Below are 18,401 nucleotides of genomic sequence, written 5' to 3'. Positions count from 1 at the left end.
GATTATACAAAACTGGAATATTGCCGAGCGCGACGTTAAACAAACAAACTTGATTTTACGTTTGACCGTGTAGTTCTGCCACAGCTGTCCATGCATTGCTTGTGGTGGCAAACATTGTTGGTTAAGGTACGATAGCTTCGAGCGTTTTTGAAAACTATGACAGATTGAAAGGAGCGAATGTGGTTCGCTAGGGCTTAAAAACTAGCCAAACAGGATGAATGTATACTCAACTTTATGCTTTGGGCAAGACTATACACTGCATACACAATGGACAGCATGACCTAAAGAGCAGGGTAACACAACCAGTCAAACGTGCAAACAGGAAGAAATGATACTCTACTTTATGCCTCGGGCCCACCATACAGACACAATGGATAGTAAGACCAAGGAGACTAGATTACAATACAATGTATGTTATATGATCGATCTTTTGTTTCTTGATAAATGATGCAGTCAAAGCTTGAGACAGAAATCCAAATCCGTGTTTAGGTGTAGTTGGTGCATGAGTTCTACCATTACCAGCAAGAGTTTGAATCAAGTATTTAGGACGCGATGAGTTAATCAGCTTCCACCTGTACTTGACTGCTCTGGGTGTACAATGACTCCCGACACTCTCAGGGCCGTATCATTGTTGGTATGTACGTGTGACCTCACTGAAATGGCTTGAAGAATGTCAGCGGTGTTACAACACTGGGTTTGCAGATCCAAAACACAGAATAGGTGTGATCAGACAATAAAACATGTAAGGAAGATCATGATGGCTGATATATTCAAAATATTTCTGTTGTAGCTTTCTGCTGAATTTCTGCGGAAAGTACCTTAATTTAAAAAAACTATAATTCTAATTTTGTTGAAATAAAAAAAAAATCCCAAAAGAGACTTTCCCCCAAACATTTTCTGTTCCAGCTGTTAAGCTGTGTAAGATCAAGCATCGCCAAACAAAGACGTATGTCCTGATGAGGTTAGACAGTAAATCTATAACGAAACCTTAAAGTTCTCAGAATATGTTAATAGCAACACGCTCTGTTATCAGCTCTTTCCACAAACAACAAAAACCTGCCTTATATTCTAAACAGGATTCATCAGAAATTATTTCTACTCAAATGTGTGTACATTTAAATGTGAATTTCATGCTCATGTTATAATGTAGTTATCTGCCGGATTTGGCACCGTAACCCCAGAAAAAACAATGTTATCACAGGGGCGAAATCAGGATTTTGGAGAAGGGGAGGCGGGTGTCGCACGTAAATCATGAAGACCAAAGGTTAGGGGGACATGTTCCCCAGGGAATTGTTTTCGGGGCACACACGCACGCACGCACGCGCGCACACACACGCACGCACACAAACCCTGGATCCGCACCTGCTATCATTAGACACCTCTCTTAGAGAGGAATATACTATATTTTCTCCATACTCAAACAAGAAAATATGCATAAACTTAAAATTGCTAAAATTATTTCACACCTTTTCGACTCGAACTAAAATGGCATAAAAAACTACCAAATTGTATGAAGTGATTAAAATTAATTTATATTATACTGTCATGCAACCACAATATTTAACCACAAACGTTATCTAAGCATAGAAACAAGCATAGATGACCCCAAACATGACGCCGCATGATGATACCAGTACCACATACATCCCCATAGAAAAAAAAGTTCTTGTTAGATTCATTTTAGCCACGACCAAACATGACTGTACACCTTCTTTATCCCGTCAGTTTTCATCATAGATAATTCACTAGAATGTCCGAGAAAGAAAGGGGTGAGTGACCGAAGGGGTTTCAGTTGCTTTTGAATAGCATGTATGCTTAATGAATACAAAATGCCATTTAGAAAGTGGTCAATCGTAACATATATAATATTTTGGATTAAACTTTCTCGTTAAAGTACAGATCATACTACTTTTGTGGTTGAGTCCCCCACCACACTCTAAGAGCCAAGCACCTAATCGCCAGCGCACAAAGTCTGCTATCTAACCTACTCAGCCATCGCAGCGTTCACAAAGTATGCGTGCTAGACTACAAGTTGTCCGACTTCGAATTTTAAAGTGGGTAAGTGTAATCCCAAATAATTATATATGTATCTAAATAAAATTGTCATACAATCAACACACTCTTCAAATATAACACCACACCCCCAGAAAAAACAATTATTGTGGGATTATTTGGGATAATGACATGTATCTTCGCGTAGCCATCGGACACTGTCGAAATAGTATTGTTGATATTTATCCAAATTATGGAGTTTCACACAAATGTCACAGAAAGCAGATTCATATGTTGTCCCTGTATGTGAATGTGTATACTTGGATTTGTTTTCCAGAATCTCAGCATAAGCTGTCACGTTTGTTTCCAGATACTTAAGATAGGTTGCCAGTTCTTTTGGACTAGAAAAGTCCGCTGCATTAATGTACGTTCCATTTGGTACCAGGGAATTATAATCTGCCCCTCCACGAACAACTGGAACAATGTTATGAGCATATACTTTGAACAACTTCTCTGTGGCGTAATCAACGCAAAATGAATTTTCAAATGATAAATAAAACCTATATTGGTTGTACAAAAAATCGCACTTCGGTCCGCTACATTTTAATGGCCCACATCTTCCATAGATGTCCACTGAGATATGCTTACGTAGTTCTTTCACATACTGTTGCCGTTTGGATTGTGTGTTGCAGTTACTGACAAACCAGAGGACCGACTTCGTTTTATTCAGAGCAATTTGAGAAAAATTAACTTTCGGTGGTTGCTGCAGCTGAAAAAGGACATTGTAAGGCAAGATGACGTCAGAGTCGAGACGATACGTCATGGTCCAGTTGAACATGTGACGCCAATGTTCTGACCGAGATAACTGATTGTTGTAATAATAGGGACACTCTAATCCGAACATGATCCACACTTGGTTGGTTTGTTTAAGTGGAGGGGTTAAGTGGAGTTCAACACCATCGAAGATGACAGCATCTGCTTTATCAACACGTTTGGTATCAAAGGAACATTCACAGTGTTTCTGTGGACATTTCTGTAAACCCTGTGGACAAAACTTTTGAAATGCTGTAAACCATCTTGGGGGATTATGAAAGAGTATCAGCTTAGACTTGGTGCTTGTAACTGGACGGTATCCATGAGTGAAATCCACGCTGTAGGACCGCTTCTGTCTGTACTTGTCAGAAGAATGAAACGACACTGGTTTATAGAAATGTGGAAAAGTGCTATTACTTTTAAAAACCATCTTCTGAAGGTGAGTTTTAGCTACTGAGACATCACGATTGATGGTCTTGTTGTAGTTAGTGATTGGGTAGTAGACCGTCCACTTCGTCCACATTCCAGGCGACATGAAACTGGACTCATTGTAGCATACCGTAACTGTTCCACACACAACCGCAGCAATCAGCAGGTATAGGCAGTACTTGAATTTCCGAGGTGACGCCTGAATCTGAAATTGAATAATGAAACCCATGTGTATATTACTGAACAGATAATGACTGCAAGAAATAAACACAACCACGTGAAATACTGAGAGACACGCAGGTATTGAGACAGGTGGTTGGTATATACACTCGTACAGAGATATCTGCAGACATACGAAGAGGTGTTAGGTATGATATTGATAAATAAAGTGGTAACGGTGATAAATAGTGACATTCATTCAAAGGTGTACAGAGTGACAATGGCTATTTACAGGTATACAGTAAGATAGCTGGTACACTCAGATATATATAGATATGGGAGGTATACTGTCTTATGTAACTCGCTCACATAAGATGTGTGTTTCAGCCTCTTACTGAAAAACACTTGTCTGATGTATCATCTTGTAGACTGTGCATCAGACTCTACTGGACAACAGCTGTCTGATGTATCACCTTGAAAATTGTGTATCAGACTCTACTGGACAACACCTGGGTGGTGTATCACCTTGTAGATTGTGTATCAGACTCTACTGGACAACAGCTGTCTGATGTATCACCTTGAAAATTGTGTATCAGACTCTACTGGACAACACCTGTCTGATGTATCACCTTGTAGATTGTGTATCAGACTCTACTGGACAACACGTGTCTGATGTTTCAAATTGTAGACTGTGTATTATTCTCACTGGGCATGTCAACAATCTACCCCATTCAAAGATATGTTACACCTTCCACTACATACGGTAGTGAGTGTACAACGCCATGTATGATGCATAAACTCTTCACGCTAAGTACTGGGTGCCAAGTTTTGAATCAGGTACATGACGTATCACCTTGTACATTCTGTAAATGTACCATGTCAACTTGTACACTTTCTTGTCTAGTTTAGCAGATGCCTACATTCAGTCTACCTTTGTTTCAGTGTGTAGTCCCGTGCAGTTAAATGTTTTCGGAGTAAAAGCTTACTATTTTTGTGTCCTGGTCATTCTTTTGTAAAGCCCTTTGGATGTGGCTGCTCATCTTTGGTCTTCAATCTGAAATCGTAAAAGCGTTCTCAAATGCGTATCTGTTTATGAGGGGGAATGTAGCTGTGACAACGAATGCTTCTGGAATAAAACGAAAATTCATTTGAGTAGAAATTAATGATGTAACGAATCAATTTGGGAAATGTGTACGCGCCGTCTCTGAAACTACAAGGGCTAGGCTAGGCAAGACAAAAGATGAAGAATGAGGACTATTTTTATGGATATACAACTTCTTTATTCTGTATAGGCGACGTTCCGACATAGATTCTAATGTCGTTGTCAAGCAAGACATTAGGATCTATGTCGAAACGTCGTCTATACAGAATACAGAAGTTGTATATCCATAAAAATAGTCCTCATTCTCCATCTACCAAACTTCTAGAATGCGAGTCAAAGAAGGACAAAAGATCTCACACCAGAACCAGTCGCTTAAAATGCATTTTTATTCTCTGATGGGAGAAAGTCAGAGTTTGTTCACCAAAAACACGTGACTTCGAATACCAAGCATGTCCAGTGAACGATTCATGCATAATGTTATGTCCAGCATTACCGGTAGCATAAAAGATTTTAAATGGCCTTTAACAGAATCGAATACCATTTGCACCTTATGCAACTCTTTGCACATGTACTGACAAATTTGGAGCATGATATCGTGGAGTCCGCTTGTTCTTTTGAATAAAGTTGATTCAGGTAAACAGGCAGAATTTTTAATATTGATAAATTCAGCTTTGAAACTTGCTTACCCGTTCCTTTCTTTTCATGGAGTAAAAACGATAATTCCAGATCGACCTCTATCTCAGCACAACATGGACGTTTCTTGTTAAATATGAGTTTGCTGACATCACCAGAACAAACCAACAAAATATAGCAAAAGCAGCTGCGCGGGCTCCATGACCTATATTGAAGGATCCGGTTTCACAGTCACAGTCACCTCACAATGTCCTACTTTGGTTTATAATGAAAACTAAAACGATGAAACCAAACTTGAATGACTTGAATAAATAAATATGTAACTTTTTACTTCTGGTCTCATTGAGTCGCCTTCGGTATAACTTAAGATGCAGCATTAAACTTAAACAGGTACATGCTTTCAGCAGATAATGAACTATCTGGAACTTTGTCATCAGCACTAATTGTTGACATCAGAAATGACATGAAAAGGTTAATATCAGAGCAGCTTAATACACTTTTTCTAAAGGTAAAGATTCCGTTGTCAAGAACAAAAATATAAAAGAATCAGTGATTTGCTATAGTGACTTTGTGAAACAATATCAACGATTATATTTTATATTGATTGGGTTAGGTCAGGTTTTCATAATTGGTTTGCCTTCAGCTGCTACATGACCAGGACCAAGCTGTTGTGCTTAGGAGTCGAAGGCTACCATGAAATGTTACCACCAATAATCATCATGTGCATATACCCTAGTGTTGTCCCTTTTAAGCAGTCCGAAAGAAGAAATAGTTCCTTGCCTTCCGTTCCGTTGTCTTGTAGTCTACAGTACAAATAGTACGCTATCAGTCTCTTGCAATCAATACAGGATCTTTACGTTGTTTATATACTGGACAAAATAAGTTAGGGATATTGGTATTTTTATGATTGATATTGTATTAGTGTGTAAATGAATAAATAGATCATTATTCATAATTTTAAAATTTACATATATCCCTATCTATTTTTGTCTAGTATATGATCAATTTCCATTGAGGAAAATCGTAAAGATTGGAAGACAACTCAGTATGGCAGCTTTCCAACGTCAGTCATCATATTTAAATGACAAGCCTATAGCTTTCATTAGATGACTTTTCTCGTGTACAAATCTGGACCCAGAACATGTATGGTGATGTATGGATGACTTCTTCAAAGTGAATTTGTATACTAGTATCACGAGTTGTTTATCCGTTTCTTTGACTATATGACAATTACAGGTCTTTCCTCAATTCACCTTTAAACCACCCCAAAACTCTACGGAACACCTAAACATCCAATACCCAAATATCCAGTTCACTATGAAAAATGAGTCCAATCCATCTACCCCTTGATGCACCAATGTCCCCAACCACCCAGCTCAAGCCAAGAAAGGAATCATCTCATCTCGATGGCGGATCTGCTTGTCCCGATAGCTGCCGGAAGATACAAGACTCTTCTCGCTGCATGGACAATTGGCCGACAACTCGTCGATGAGGCGTTGGTAGCGCAGGCACCACGAGAGGCAGTCGTCGTCGTACAGGTTCTCTACGTTCGAGAGAAAGTAGTGGATTGGGATTTCTTCTGGAACCTCGAATGGGAGTCGATCCTCCTGGGGTGGTGTGTAGTTTTCTATCGCTTTGTTTTTCACAGAACGCATTTCTTGCTGTCGACGCAGCGGTTGATGGCGCAGCACTTGCACGTAGAGTTGTCTTGCTCGAAGAGAGTGGGGAGTTCCGGTATGGCGGCCAGGCAGTCGGTGCATTGGTGGTGTCTTCTGTCCTTGGGTTCTGCTGGGCGGCAGTAGTCGTCCGCGAGAATGATGCGGAGTTTGCCCGATGCCGGGCGAAATTGGTTGGGTGGGTAGAGGTAAATCCACTATTTTGCCATCGTCGACAAATGGGTGAAAGTACAGCAAATACAGTCTCTCGAAGACTTCGGCCATGTCGGGAGTTCACTCGGAGCTGCCACGGATTTGCGTGTATCAGGCTTGCAATATGTGGTACTTCCTCTTTGCTTCCCGAAGGGACAAATGACCCGATCGGATCTTGGCGTAGGCTTCGCGCGATAGCTTGGTTCCTGGCATTTTGTTGTGTTCTATACCTATGTACCTAGTGTATCTCTAATTCGATTGCACCTTCGCCGATGGAGAAACAACACGAGAGTGGTCCAAACCCCATCGACATACTGTCGTTGTTGTTCTGCGCTGGACTCCAATTTTGCTTTCCATATACCTGTCTTGGGGTTGGATGGACTACGGGTTCGCGAAGAAAAAACCCAATGCAAACAAAGAGTGTCTCTATTACTCAAATGTTGAGTGGAGGTGCACCTTTTGGTCTTTTCCTTCTTATTTTATCATTATTTTTTAGCATTACCATTGTGTATACTACTCGTACTAACACTTGAAGACTAAAGTACATATTGGGAAGTCAACAGATTGGACGCATCAATTTATACAGGTTCAGAACTATCCATAGCGACAAGGACAGTATAAAGTGATATCACCTGGGTCAGTCCCCTCTGAATATCGGTAGGAATATGTTATAGATAGTACCAGTGATATGACAGAGGCTTGTCGGATGGTACTAAATTATTTAAACATTTTAGTAATCAGTTTAAATCTTTTTGATCGGATGCCAGAATTGTTTGATCAAAGTTGCAGATTCTAAGCAATTTCCCCAAAGTACAAAACAGAGGTTACAACTAATGGTATAGACGTAAGAATGTGATCTTATGGTATTATGATTTGGAAAAATGAAGAATAATGTGCATTAATAGCAACTGAGACATCTGTGAAGATCCTTCTTGTTCCTGCAGTTCGAAATGCGAACATGAGGCAAAAATTGAATGGAACCTGTGTTCAGATGTCACATCGATCGATGCATGAATTAAAATGTCTCTTGCAGTAGTTGTGTCTTTGGTGAGTGAAATTAAGCCATTATGGGTTCTAGATCTGTGATGTGATCATATGTGCTTGGGATACCAACAGTTGATGGCATGTCTTAAAGATTTTAAATCAATTTTCTCTTTGCAGGTAATCTTTCACGCTGATGGAAGAAAGTCACTCCAGTTCAGAAATTTATGTTGGGGTTTAGACATTTTGCAACAATTACTGGTTAGAATAACATGTTCAGTTCATGGGAACGTATCATGTATGCAGATAAAGTGTACTGACGTATTCTGACGTCACCCAACAACCACTACCACTATATGCTGACCTGGGACACAGTGAATCCCGAATGTATGTTACAGTGAATATTTAAAACAAGGGATTATGTATAATCCCTGAAATTTTCTGTGATAATGTCTGATTCACTCAGTGATCATACATAATCACTGAAATTTTCAGGGTTTCGGTTTTACATATTAACTGTAACATATATAGCTCCTTGTTTTAACTGCAAGCCACGGTCTCCTTGTTGCCACCTCCACCTACCACCGAGACTGCAGATGCTGCACTTTGTTAGTTTGTTAGTCTCCAACTTAGAACACTTTGATATTGAACTGACTATAGATAAACTGCAATTCAGCGCTGGCATTTGATAGACTAACAACTGCTTTTGCGTTATTTCTGGATAAACCGGAAAAAGATGCTTCTAATTGGGTCGTAATTGAATAAGCGAGTGTTGGGTTCCATTATTGCGTGGTCACTGATGGGTGGCGCCACTGAATTTATGCCGATTTCACCAATCAGAGGCTATTCAAATACCCTGAAACCCAGAATATTCTCGTTGAACAGAACGGATCCAGTAGAGAAAATACAATATCCATACTTAACACAGCATCAATAATAGCTTCAATATAAACATACCAACATTCTGATGTTTTATTGATTTTAAAAGAGCGTTGTAACATCCGTGGTGGGAACATGATATTTCAAACAATATGCTCCAGGCTATCAGGCTGACCATGTCCTTGCCTTAGATAACCCTGAATAATCTCATATTTCCTGTACAATCCGGTATGTAACAAGGATGTGTGTTATTGCCAATTCTGTTACCTATAAAAATCAATGCTGTTATACGCTTTTATTACCCACGTGGTCAACGTATGGGAATTTGCATACTAATCTCGTACGTCACACGAGTGTCGTATCGCGTTGACCTGTGTCGTAACGACTTGACCTGAGATTCTAACGATTTGATTGGATAACCGATGACCTCTCAATTAGGTCACATTCTGACATAACTATTTTTTCATTCATAACGAACACGTGAATTCATTCATTCTATAACTTAAATGCATTGTGGGAATGTAAACATTGCGAACGTTGCCGTGTCGCTGTTTAATTGTGAGTCGAACTGAGACATTATATCCGTCGAAAAACATAAACGGAATGTTTCCACCAGTGATGTTAGCCGGAATGAAGCAACTGCAAACCAAGAAACGGGGTGCTACGGAGTAGTTTACTGTAGGAGGCTGTACGAGGCGATGGCAACTGACATGCATCCTGACGTCTGTTACCAAGGCAGTGACGTCATTACAGTGTGACGTCATGCAAATATTGTACTACAGTACAAAACTCTTCCGCAACCTCTTTATGAAACCGGTTTCGGTTGGAAACCAAAAAATAACAAAAATACGTTATTTTGTCAATTTAATGCATGTAAGACGTGGGTAATAAATAAAATTCCACACTCCGTCTCATTACATACGAATTATACGAAACTCGTGACCTTCCTATGTTATCTAACCTCGCTTTCGCTCCGTCAGATACCATAGGAAGGACACTCGTTTCGTATAATTCGTATGTAATGAGACCTCGTGTAGTATTCTCTATGTATGTCATGCTGTAACAGTAGTATATACAGTAGCGGTCCTAAATCAAGTCCTACAAAAGCCTGTGTAAAGCTTCATTCACGAAATAAAGCTTTTGTCAGGCCCTTATCTCTCCCCGCTATTGTATATACAAATTTTTAACCCCCAGTTAACTTCCCGGGCACTAGTGAGACACAATAGTGTCAAAATGACCGCGAACTAGCACTTCTGATCACGTGACACTATTGTGCCCGTCCTATGTCGTGTTGACCTCGATGAAACAGTTTAATGTGAATCGCCTATGATCTCTTTGGTGTTCATAATGAAGGCTTGCTGGGCTTTTCATACGCCCTGTTCTATGTACTTTTTTTTCTCGTCTTCGCTGATAGCAGACTTACGAGTCTTGGACCGGATTTCTTGTTTCATCTTACGGTACTTGTCGAGTTCAGAGAGGATTGAACGAAATTCCTCCTCTGAGATCTTACTGTCAGTGAGTACTGTGGAAATACGCTCGCTTACCGTGTTCAGCTTTGCTTCAGCTAGAACCCTGATCTCGTCGTGTTTCAACACTTTACGGTGCAGTCTGCGGGATGCAAACTTAAACTATAGGTGCGGCCACGATGGTGGCTAACAACCCAACACCTGCCGCCCCTAGTCCCATGCTGGTTGTCGTAAGGGCAGTATCAGTCCCGTCCACGATATTGAAAGCTCTATGGTACTTTTTATATAGTGCTTTCCGCGTGTCGTGGTCTTGTTCTAGTTGGCGTTTTACATCACATAACTGTCTCAAGCGCGAACCCGTCTACGGTTTCCAGGGTCTTCGCGACTTCCTCTACGACTGGGTACAGGCCCATACTGTGCATATAATATATTCTAAAAAATATCTTTAAAATGTGCGTAATTTACTTTTTGCACAGTGTATTTGAAGCTTACAAGTCTTAGACCCTCGTACAGGGAAATAGGGGAGAGGTAAATAGGTAACTTTGCGTCCACACGAACATCATCGAGGCTTACTGAGGGGACTATAGAACCCGTTGAGGGGTCCGGTTGTATGATGATACGGCAACGTTCGCCCAGGGTTAGGGCTCTATAGTGTATTGTCAACCCAGGTAAAAGTTGCTGTTCTACGGGATCCCCCTCCATGAAGTAGACTTCTATGGCGAGTGTGGACCCTGGGTTCACCTTCATAAGGCCCAATTGGGAATTGGGGACGTCAAACCTTAACTCGTCCTCCAAGCCTGAAGCAACTAACATGTTGTCCGTGTGATCCGGTATTAGTTGAGTACTTATACTATACTTCGGACCGAAAGCCCCGAACAAGATACCATTGTTCCTAATTTCGGAGACATACCTATCTTTGTCTAACGAGATATAAAGTTCGGTGAGGGTCATGTTGAGCAACCATTTGGGTTCTATAAAGCCGTCTGGCAGACGCCGCCGCACGCATGTACACACCGTTTCTTAAGGGCAGGACGTACGAGGTGTCTTCCTCGCCGGGCTGATCGAATCCCTCCGTGTCTCCTAGATCGTTAAGTGTGGCGTTGGGCCGATGACGATTGGACATTGCTATGATACTATTACGAGATAGTTTCCAATTGTTTTTCTGATAATTTCTCAGGGGTGAAGTGTATGTTGTCGGGTAGGAAGATCTTGGTGAGTGATATCGTGTCTTCCACGGTCACGGTGACCCCCTACAGACTGGTGTGGGAGTCGACACCCACCCGCACGTAAACAGTGCAAACCTGATACTGGTGCCGTTTCACCCACAGGAGTTTGATCCCCTTCACAATTTCGACTTCATCCTGCGATGGTTCCCCTAGGTAGACTTGGATGACCAGCGTGGAGTTCGCCGGTAGGCTTGCCAGGATGTTGACCACGCCAGCGAATTCAGACACCAAATGCAATGCCCCGTCTTGTACTCCCGGTTTACTCGACAGCATGTGGGCTGTAGCACTCGACACTGGGCTGATGACTACGCTACGCCTCTGCGTCGGGACGTAAGCCACGAGCAGGGTTCCGTTGTTCACGACTTTGTTTAGGTAGTTGTCTTTGTTCTCCGTGAACACGTAGGGGGAGCCGAGCCTAATGTTGAGAAACCAATCTACTCGAGAGGGTAACAACACCCACTTGTCGTCGTTGGTGAAGATGAGGGTATACTGCTTGTTTCAGGCGACGGTCGTGCTATCAACATCTTCTAAGTCGAACAGTTTGCCTCCGAACGAGGCATCTATCATCACCATTGCGGACTAGGTCAAACCGAGTGTTGAGGGCCGCTCCTGAGACATCTACTACGTCACCTTGGGTTCTACCGATGGAGGGGGAGGATTGAACCACGGGTTGGGTATTCCGTACAGTGATGGGCTCTCCGTAAAAGCATCACGAAAAGATACAGTGGTAAACTTTATGAAGCACCATATGTTTAGTTTCGATAATTTCTTCCATGCATTCTCCAACCTCGTTCCTAAACCCATACACAGTGGGCCAAAACCGGTGAAAGAAGCCAGCGATGATCTACTGAAACGAGGTTTACTTCGGCCAGAATTTGCTCTGTCGAGTAACGAATGGCGAGATGACCGTATGGACTTTACAGGCGACGTTGGTTTCACCATCCAAAAGGTCGAGCAACCCCCCTACGTTGAAGACAATTGGAAAGTATATATGCTGGACACGTCGAAAGGGTTTACTCGTGCCGGCACTGAACGCTTGAACGACTCGTGTGGGCGCTGTTGGGTGCGCAGATGCCATAGCCTCCCCCGGTTGATCTACCGGGTGCCATCCGACGATACCAAGACGTGTTGGAATATGCCCGGTCGAAAGTCGACTACGTGTTCGACGTGGGACTGTACATGGCTCTAAGCAACATGCGACTGAGAATCAACAAAGTGGTGGGCTACAACAACAAAATAACCATAGCCCCAGCCGACCAGAAGCCGGGCATCAACCCCGATGTCAACGTCCCCAACGTACAGCCTCCCACGACCAGTGAAACGGGTATAGTCGTACCACCCCCGGAGCCCAGGGTTCAACCCACACCACCACGGCCCAAATCCCCACAGGTGCAGGCGTCCAATCAGCAGCACATCGACCGTAAAACAGCGCTGGTGGTTAGCGGGATCGCGGTTGGTTTGGGGCTCATTTGGTTAAAAATTCCTAAGCCGCTACGTACACCAGACCCTCCACGGCGACGATGGCTGCCCACAGGTTTTGGCCGAGCCACATGACAGTTTTAGCCAGCGTGCTGAGCAGCCACGAGACGATGCTACCCAGGATGCCGGGCATGGTACTACACCAGCCCAGGTCTATCTTGGGATGCCTTGCTGAAGAAAACCGGAGTTAAGTTGGAATTGCTCACCGATTACGACATGCACCTGTTCATTGAGAAAGGCTTGCGAGGTGGGATTTCCATGGCCTCTAAATGCTACGCAAAAGCCAATAATCAATACATGAAGGGCTACGACTCGAGCAAGCCAACCACTCACATCCTCTACCTCGATGCCAACAACCTGTACGGCTGGGTCATGAGCCAGTATCTACCCACAGGACGATTCGAATGGGCATCGTCCGAGAACGATGTTATGAGCATCGTGCCGGATTCGAACAAAGGCTATATCCTCGAAGTGGACTTGGAAGACCCCAAGGCATTGCACACATCACACAACTGCTACCCCCTGGCCCCCGAACGTTTGAGGGTTAACCCGGACTGGATGTCCGAGTACCAACATAACTTGCTGGGTGGGCGGGTGGCAGACGTTGAAAAACTTGTGCCCAACTTAATGAATAAGACCAAGTACATCGTTCATTATCGCAACCTACAGCTGTACCTGTCGTTGGGTATGAGGCTGACCAAAATACACAGGGTGCTCGTGTTCGACCAGAGCCCCTGGATGAAGCCCTACATCAGAATGAACACGGACCTGCAAAAGCTGGCCACCAGTGACTTTGAGAAAAACCTCTACAAGCTCATGAACAACTCGGTGTTTGGTAAGAAAATGGAGAACCTGAGGAAACGCGTGACCTTGAAGCTGGTTCGGTCTAAAGAGGAAGACAAGCTCAGGAAACTGATAGCCAGCCCAGCATTCAACCGGAGCAAGATATTCACCGACGACCTGGTGGCCCTACACATGAAGAAAAGCCACATCAAATTCAACCGGCCTGTTTACATGGGGATGAGCATCCTCGATTTATCCAAACACCTGATGTACGACTTTTACTACAATGAGCTCAAGAAGCAGTACGGCGCCAGGTGTGAAGTGCTGTACACGGACATTGATTCCCTGCTGATGGAGATTCGAACCGAGGACGTGTACGAGGACATGAAGAAACGCCTCGATTTGTACGACACCAGCGACTACCCCAAGGGCCATGCCATACACAGCACGGTAAATAAAAAGGTCCTCGGTAAGATGAAGGACGAGTGTGCCGGCACACCCATAGCTGAGTACATAGGCTTGAGACCCAAGATGTACTCCATCCTGAAGGCCGACAATGGTGAGATCCGAAAGGCTAAGGGTGTTAAGAAGTACGTGGTGAAACAACACATCAAACACGCCATATTCAAGGAAGCCCTGTTCAAGACCCGCACCTTCAGGCATCAAATGAACACGCTTAGAAGCGACGGGCACAGGATATACGTACTGACGATAAACAAGACGTCCCTGTCGCTGATGGACACAAAGCGTTAGATAGCCATCGACGGGATAAACACGTACGCGTACGGGCATGAGAAAATTGAACCAAGAACATAGGTGTATATATGTCGGGATGTCACGGAACCAGAGAAAGTTTGAGGCTATTTACTACAGCCCGCGTGGGTACTGGAAAGGAGCTAGCGCCGTACATAAGCTGGCTAAAATGGCGCAAGTACCCCCGGACGAGGCCAAAGCGTGGCTTGAAAAACAAGCCCTGTGGCAGATCTATTTACCTGCCCCATGCTACGTGCCTAGAAGAAAGTTCGGTATTACCGTACCCAATAGCGTTCACCAGGCCGACCTCCTGTTCCTACCCCACGACAGGAGGTACAAGTATGCCCTAACCATCGTTGATGTTGCCAGCCGCTACAAGGAAGCCGAACCCTTGACCGCGAAAGACTCGGCCCAAGTAGCCCGGGGATTCGAACGCATATACAAACGCAGTCCGCTGACATGGCCCACAGAGCTGCAAGTAGACCCCGGGCTGGAGTTCATGGGTGACATGTCACAACTGCTAACCAAACACGATACCAAGGTCAGGCGTGGCGCTGACGGGGCTCATCGCAGTCAAGCCATAGTTGAGAGATTCAATCGGACTTTGGCCGAGCGCTTATTCGGACACAAGTATGCGAGAGAGATGGTCAACCCAGAAAAACGATCGACGGAATGGGTAGCGCGGCTACCTCAGGTGGTGTCGGCTATCAACCACAAACCACCCGTCTCACCGGCAAGAAACCGGCCGACGCTATCAAACTGAAATCAGTGATAGCCGAACTGGCTGCACCATCGCGTGGGAAGGAGAAACAGATACCCGATAGGGCCCTCGAGAGGTACCTCTACCAGCCGGGGGAACACAAAGGGGACACTCGGAAACGAGCCACCGATCCGACATGGTCAGTCAAAACTTACAACATAGATAAAGTGGACATCAAAGCCAACGAGCCGAACTTGTACTACTTGAAAGATGGGCCAGAGAGAGGTTTTTGTCAGAGAGGAATTATTGATCATACCATACAGCACAATGTTACACCCCAAGCAAAATATTGCCGAGTGATCCCAATAGTATCCTGTAACCAGCTCATTCACATTAAACTGTTTCCTCGAGGTCAACACGACATAGAGCTAGCATAGTGTCACGTGATCAGGAAAAACTGGTATATACAATAGCGGGGAGAGATAAGGGCCTGACAAAAGCTTTACAGAGGCTTTTGTTGGACTTGATCTCGGACCGCTACTGTATAAACTCCTTGTAACTAAGCTGAGTCAAGACAGTCTCTCCCTAATCTCTCTCATGTTCGATCGTGACTGCATCCAAGGTCGGTAGCTTTTGCGCTTTGTGCTTGTTGCTCTGTCATTCAACAAGAAAAGCCTTTAAAAGGCAACGTTGGAGGCACCTGGCTAAATTAAGAAATTTAGTGAGTAGGGCGTGAGATGATTTAGGGGGGGGTGGGGGGTGAAGCTGATTTCAAGAGCATCACGATGACCAAACATCCGTCTATTAGAGACTTGCTTCTATTAGAGATCGGTACTAGCATCGCAAATACGGTACTCTCATCTCCAGGATATGAATTTCATATCAAAGGTCTTAGTCATGTCTAACCGTGTCTTGAACTGAAGTACTGGTGACGGACGGAGGAAACATGGTCCTACATAGTGCCACTGCCGGGCCAGCGTCTATAAGTGCGCGTGGGTTCGCACAGTGATTTCTAAGAGGGTATAACATGTACGGTGTTACTGAAAAGGCCTATCGAACCGATTCTAGGAAACCAGTCGGTCTTTCACTAAATTCCAGGAAAAGCTAATGGGTGATTCTAAAATGGATTGTATTTCCGATTCTGCAATTCGAAATTATGCACTGAACTGGTGCAAGTGTGCTCTGTTACGTAATATTGTTTTGAATTTAAAGTGTATGAGTTTATTTACGTTTTTGATCACTAAAAATACAGTATGTGTTTAAATTAGAGATTTATATAGAGGTTTCGTCAGAGCGGAATTATTGATCATACCATACAGCACAATGTTACCCCCCAAGCAAAATATTTAACACTTACCTTGCCGAGTGATCCCAATAGTATCCTGTAACCAGCTCATTCACATTAAACTGTTTCCTCGAGGTCAACATGACATAGAGCTAGCATAGTGTCATGTGATCAGGAAAAACTGGTATATACAATAGCGGGGAGATATAAAGGCCTGACAAAAGCTTTACAGAGGCTTTTGTTGATCTCGGACCGCTACTGTATAAACTCTTTGTAACTAAGCTGAGTCAAGACAGTCTCTCCCTAATCTCTCTCATGTTCGATCGCGACTGCATCCAAGGTCGGTAGCTTTTGCGCTTTGTGCTTGTTGCTCTGTCATTCAACAAGAAAAGCCTTTAAAAGGCAACGTTGGAGGCACCTGGCTAAATTAAGAAATTTAGTGAGTAGGGCGTGAGATGATTTAGGGTGGGGTGGGGTGAAGCTGATTTCAAGAGCATCACGATGACCAAACATCCGTCTATTAGAGACTTGCTTCTATTAGAGATCGGTACTAGCATCGCAAATACGGTACTCTCATCTCCAGGATATGAATTTCATATCAAAGGTCTTAGTCATGTCTTACCGTGTCTTGAACTGAAGTACTGGTGACGGACGGAGGAAACATGGTCCTACATAGTGCCACTGCCGGGCCAGCGTCTATAAGTGCGCGTGGGTTCGCACAGTGATTTCTAAGAGGGTATAACATGTACGGTGTTACTGAAAAGGCCTATCGAACCGATTCTAGGAAACCAGTCGGTCTTTCACTAAATTCCAGGAAAAGCTAATGGGTGATTCTAAAATGGATTGTATTTCCGATTCTGCAATTCGAAATTATGCACTGAACTGGTACAAGTGTGCTCTATTACGTAATATTGTTTTGAATTTAAAGTGTATGAGTTTATTTACGTTTTTGATCACTAAAAATACAGTATGTGTTTAAATTAGAGATTTATAGAAACTAAATTTCCACATTAACCATGAAGTAAAGCGGGTCAATTATTTCGGATTATCGTACCCACTTATTCACGTGGCTCCTAATTTGCTACAGCTATTTTCATTGGTCATTTGGAATTGCCAAAATACAAAGAGACTAAGCATCATTGGCTGAAAGTTCATTTTGAATAATCCAAGTGTATATTATAAAGAGAAATTTCACCTGAGAGACAAGTTCAGCCTGATTAAAAATAATGTTTATGTTGATTTACAAATAAAATATGTAAAGTCAAAAACATTTCTCATTCAAAGAAAATATATTACCGCCTTTATTTTAATGACATTTTCAGAATCATTTTTCAATCATTCCCAAATGTTTCACCTGTGTCCAAACGTCTAGCCCACAAAATAGACGTGTTTTTCTCAAACGGGTGAAGTCGCGTAAACCAAAAAACGTCTGAGCGATTAATGTTTCTCGCCAGCACTCTCATTACGAAACCTAGCTGCAAACTGGTCAGTGCCTGCTCCCTCGACCGTGACGGACCCGGGGACTGGCCTATTGTCCACCTGGGCAGCATTTCTTCAACCTAAACAGTGGGAAGGGTGGATGCCCATGAGATGCCGTTATTTGAAAATATCCCCGGTGGTTATTGTCGGATTGTAATAAACTATCCCAGCAGTGTAGGCTTTTCGGATTTTCTAATGCCCAGATGGTATAGTGACTGATCCAATTTGATCCTTTGTGTTTTTTACCTCGATGTTTAATTATGTGACGTAAAAATACGATGCCCATTACCTATGATATTAAGACACACATTTGATTTATTTGAACCCTTAAACTAAACAACCCCACTTTGCCATGGCTAGAAAAATCTGAAAAT

The 18,401-nt window shown here is 43.1% G+C and overlaps 1 protein-coding gene and 1 long non-coding RNA gene across 2 annotated transcripts; one reads left to right on the top strand and one right to left on the bottom strand.

Moving 5' to 3' along the window:
• Nucleotides 1-217: 217 nt before the first annotated feature.
• Nucleotides 218-4,539, bottom strand: LOC124266005 (alpha-(1,3)-fucosyltransferase C-like). Its single transcript, XM_046700821.1, has 2 exons — nucleotides 4,380-4,539; nucleotides 218-3,445 (listed from the first exon to the last, which is right to left on the bottom strand). Exons 1-2 carry the CDS (start codon nucleotides 4,431-4,433, stop codon nucleotides 2,168-2,170), a joined length of 1,332 nt encoding a protein of 443 aa, XP_046556777.1. The 5' UTR covers nucleotides 4,434-4,539; the 3' UTR covers nucleotides 218-2,167.
• Nucleotides 4,540-15,502: 10,963 nt separating this feature from the next.
• LOC124266006 lies at nucleotides 15,503-17,108 on the top strand. The gene is made up of 2 exons (XR_006895610.1): nucleotides 15,503-15,548; nucleotides 16,546-17,108. It is a non-coding gene; the product is annotated as an uncharacterized LOC124266006 (long non-coding RNA).
• Nucleotides 17,109-18,401: the final 1,293 nt, after the last annotated feature.

The sequence above is a fragment of the Haliotis rubra genome, unplaced genomic scaffold (assembly GCF_003918875.1).
Source record: "Haliotis rubra isolate DU_JTF1 unplaced genomic scaffold, ASM391887v1 Scf1227, whole genome shotgun sequence".
Lineage (NCBI taxonomy): Eukaryota > Metazoa > Mollusca > Gastropoda > Lepetellida > Haliotidae > Haliotis > Haliotis rubra.
Note: the sequence above shows the minus strand (reverse complement) of the source record. Positions and strands in the feature narration are given on the sequence as shown.

Bases quoted from the DNA above. Each gene is read 5' to 3' on its own strand.
- LOC124266005 (XM_046700821.1), bottom strand. From the start codon at position 4,433: ATGAGCAGCCACATCCAAAGGGCTTTACAAAAGAATGACCAGGACACA. The intron at 3,446-4,379 runs GTAAGCTTTTAC...TTCATTATTCAA, and splicing joins ATGACCAGGACACAAAAATA to TTTCAGATTCAGGCGTCACC.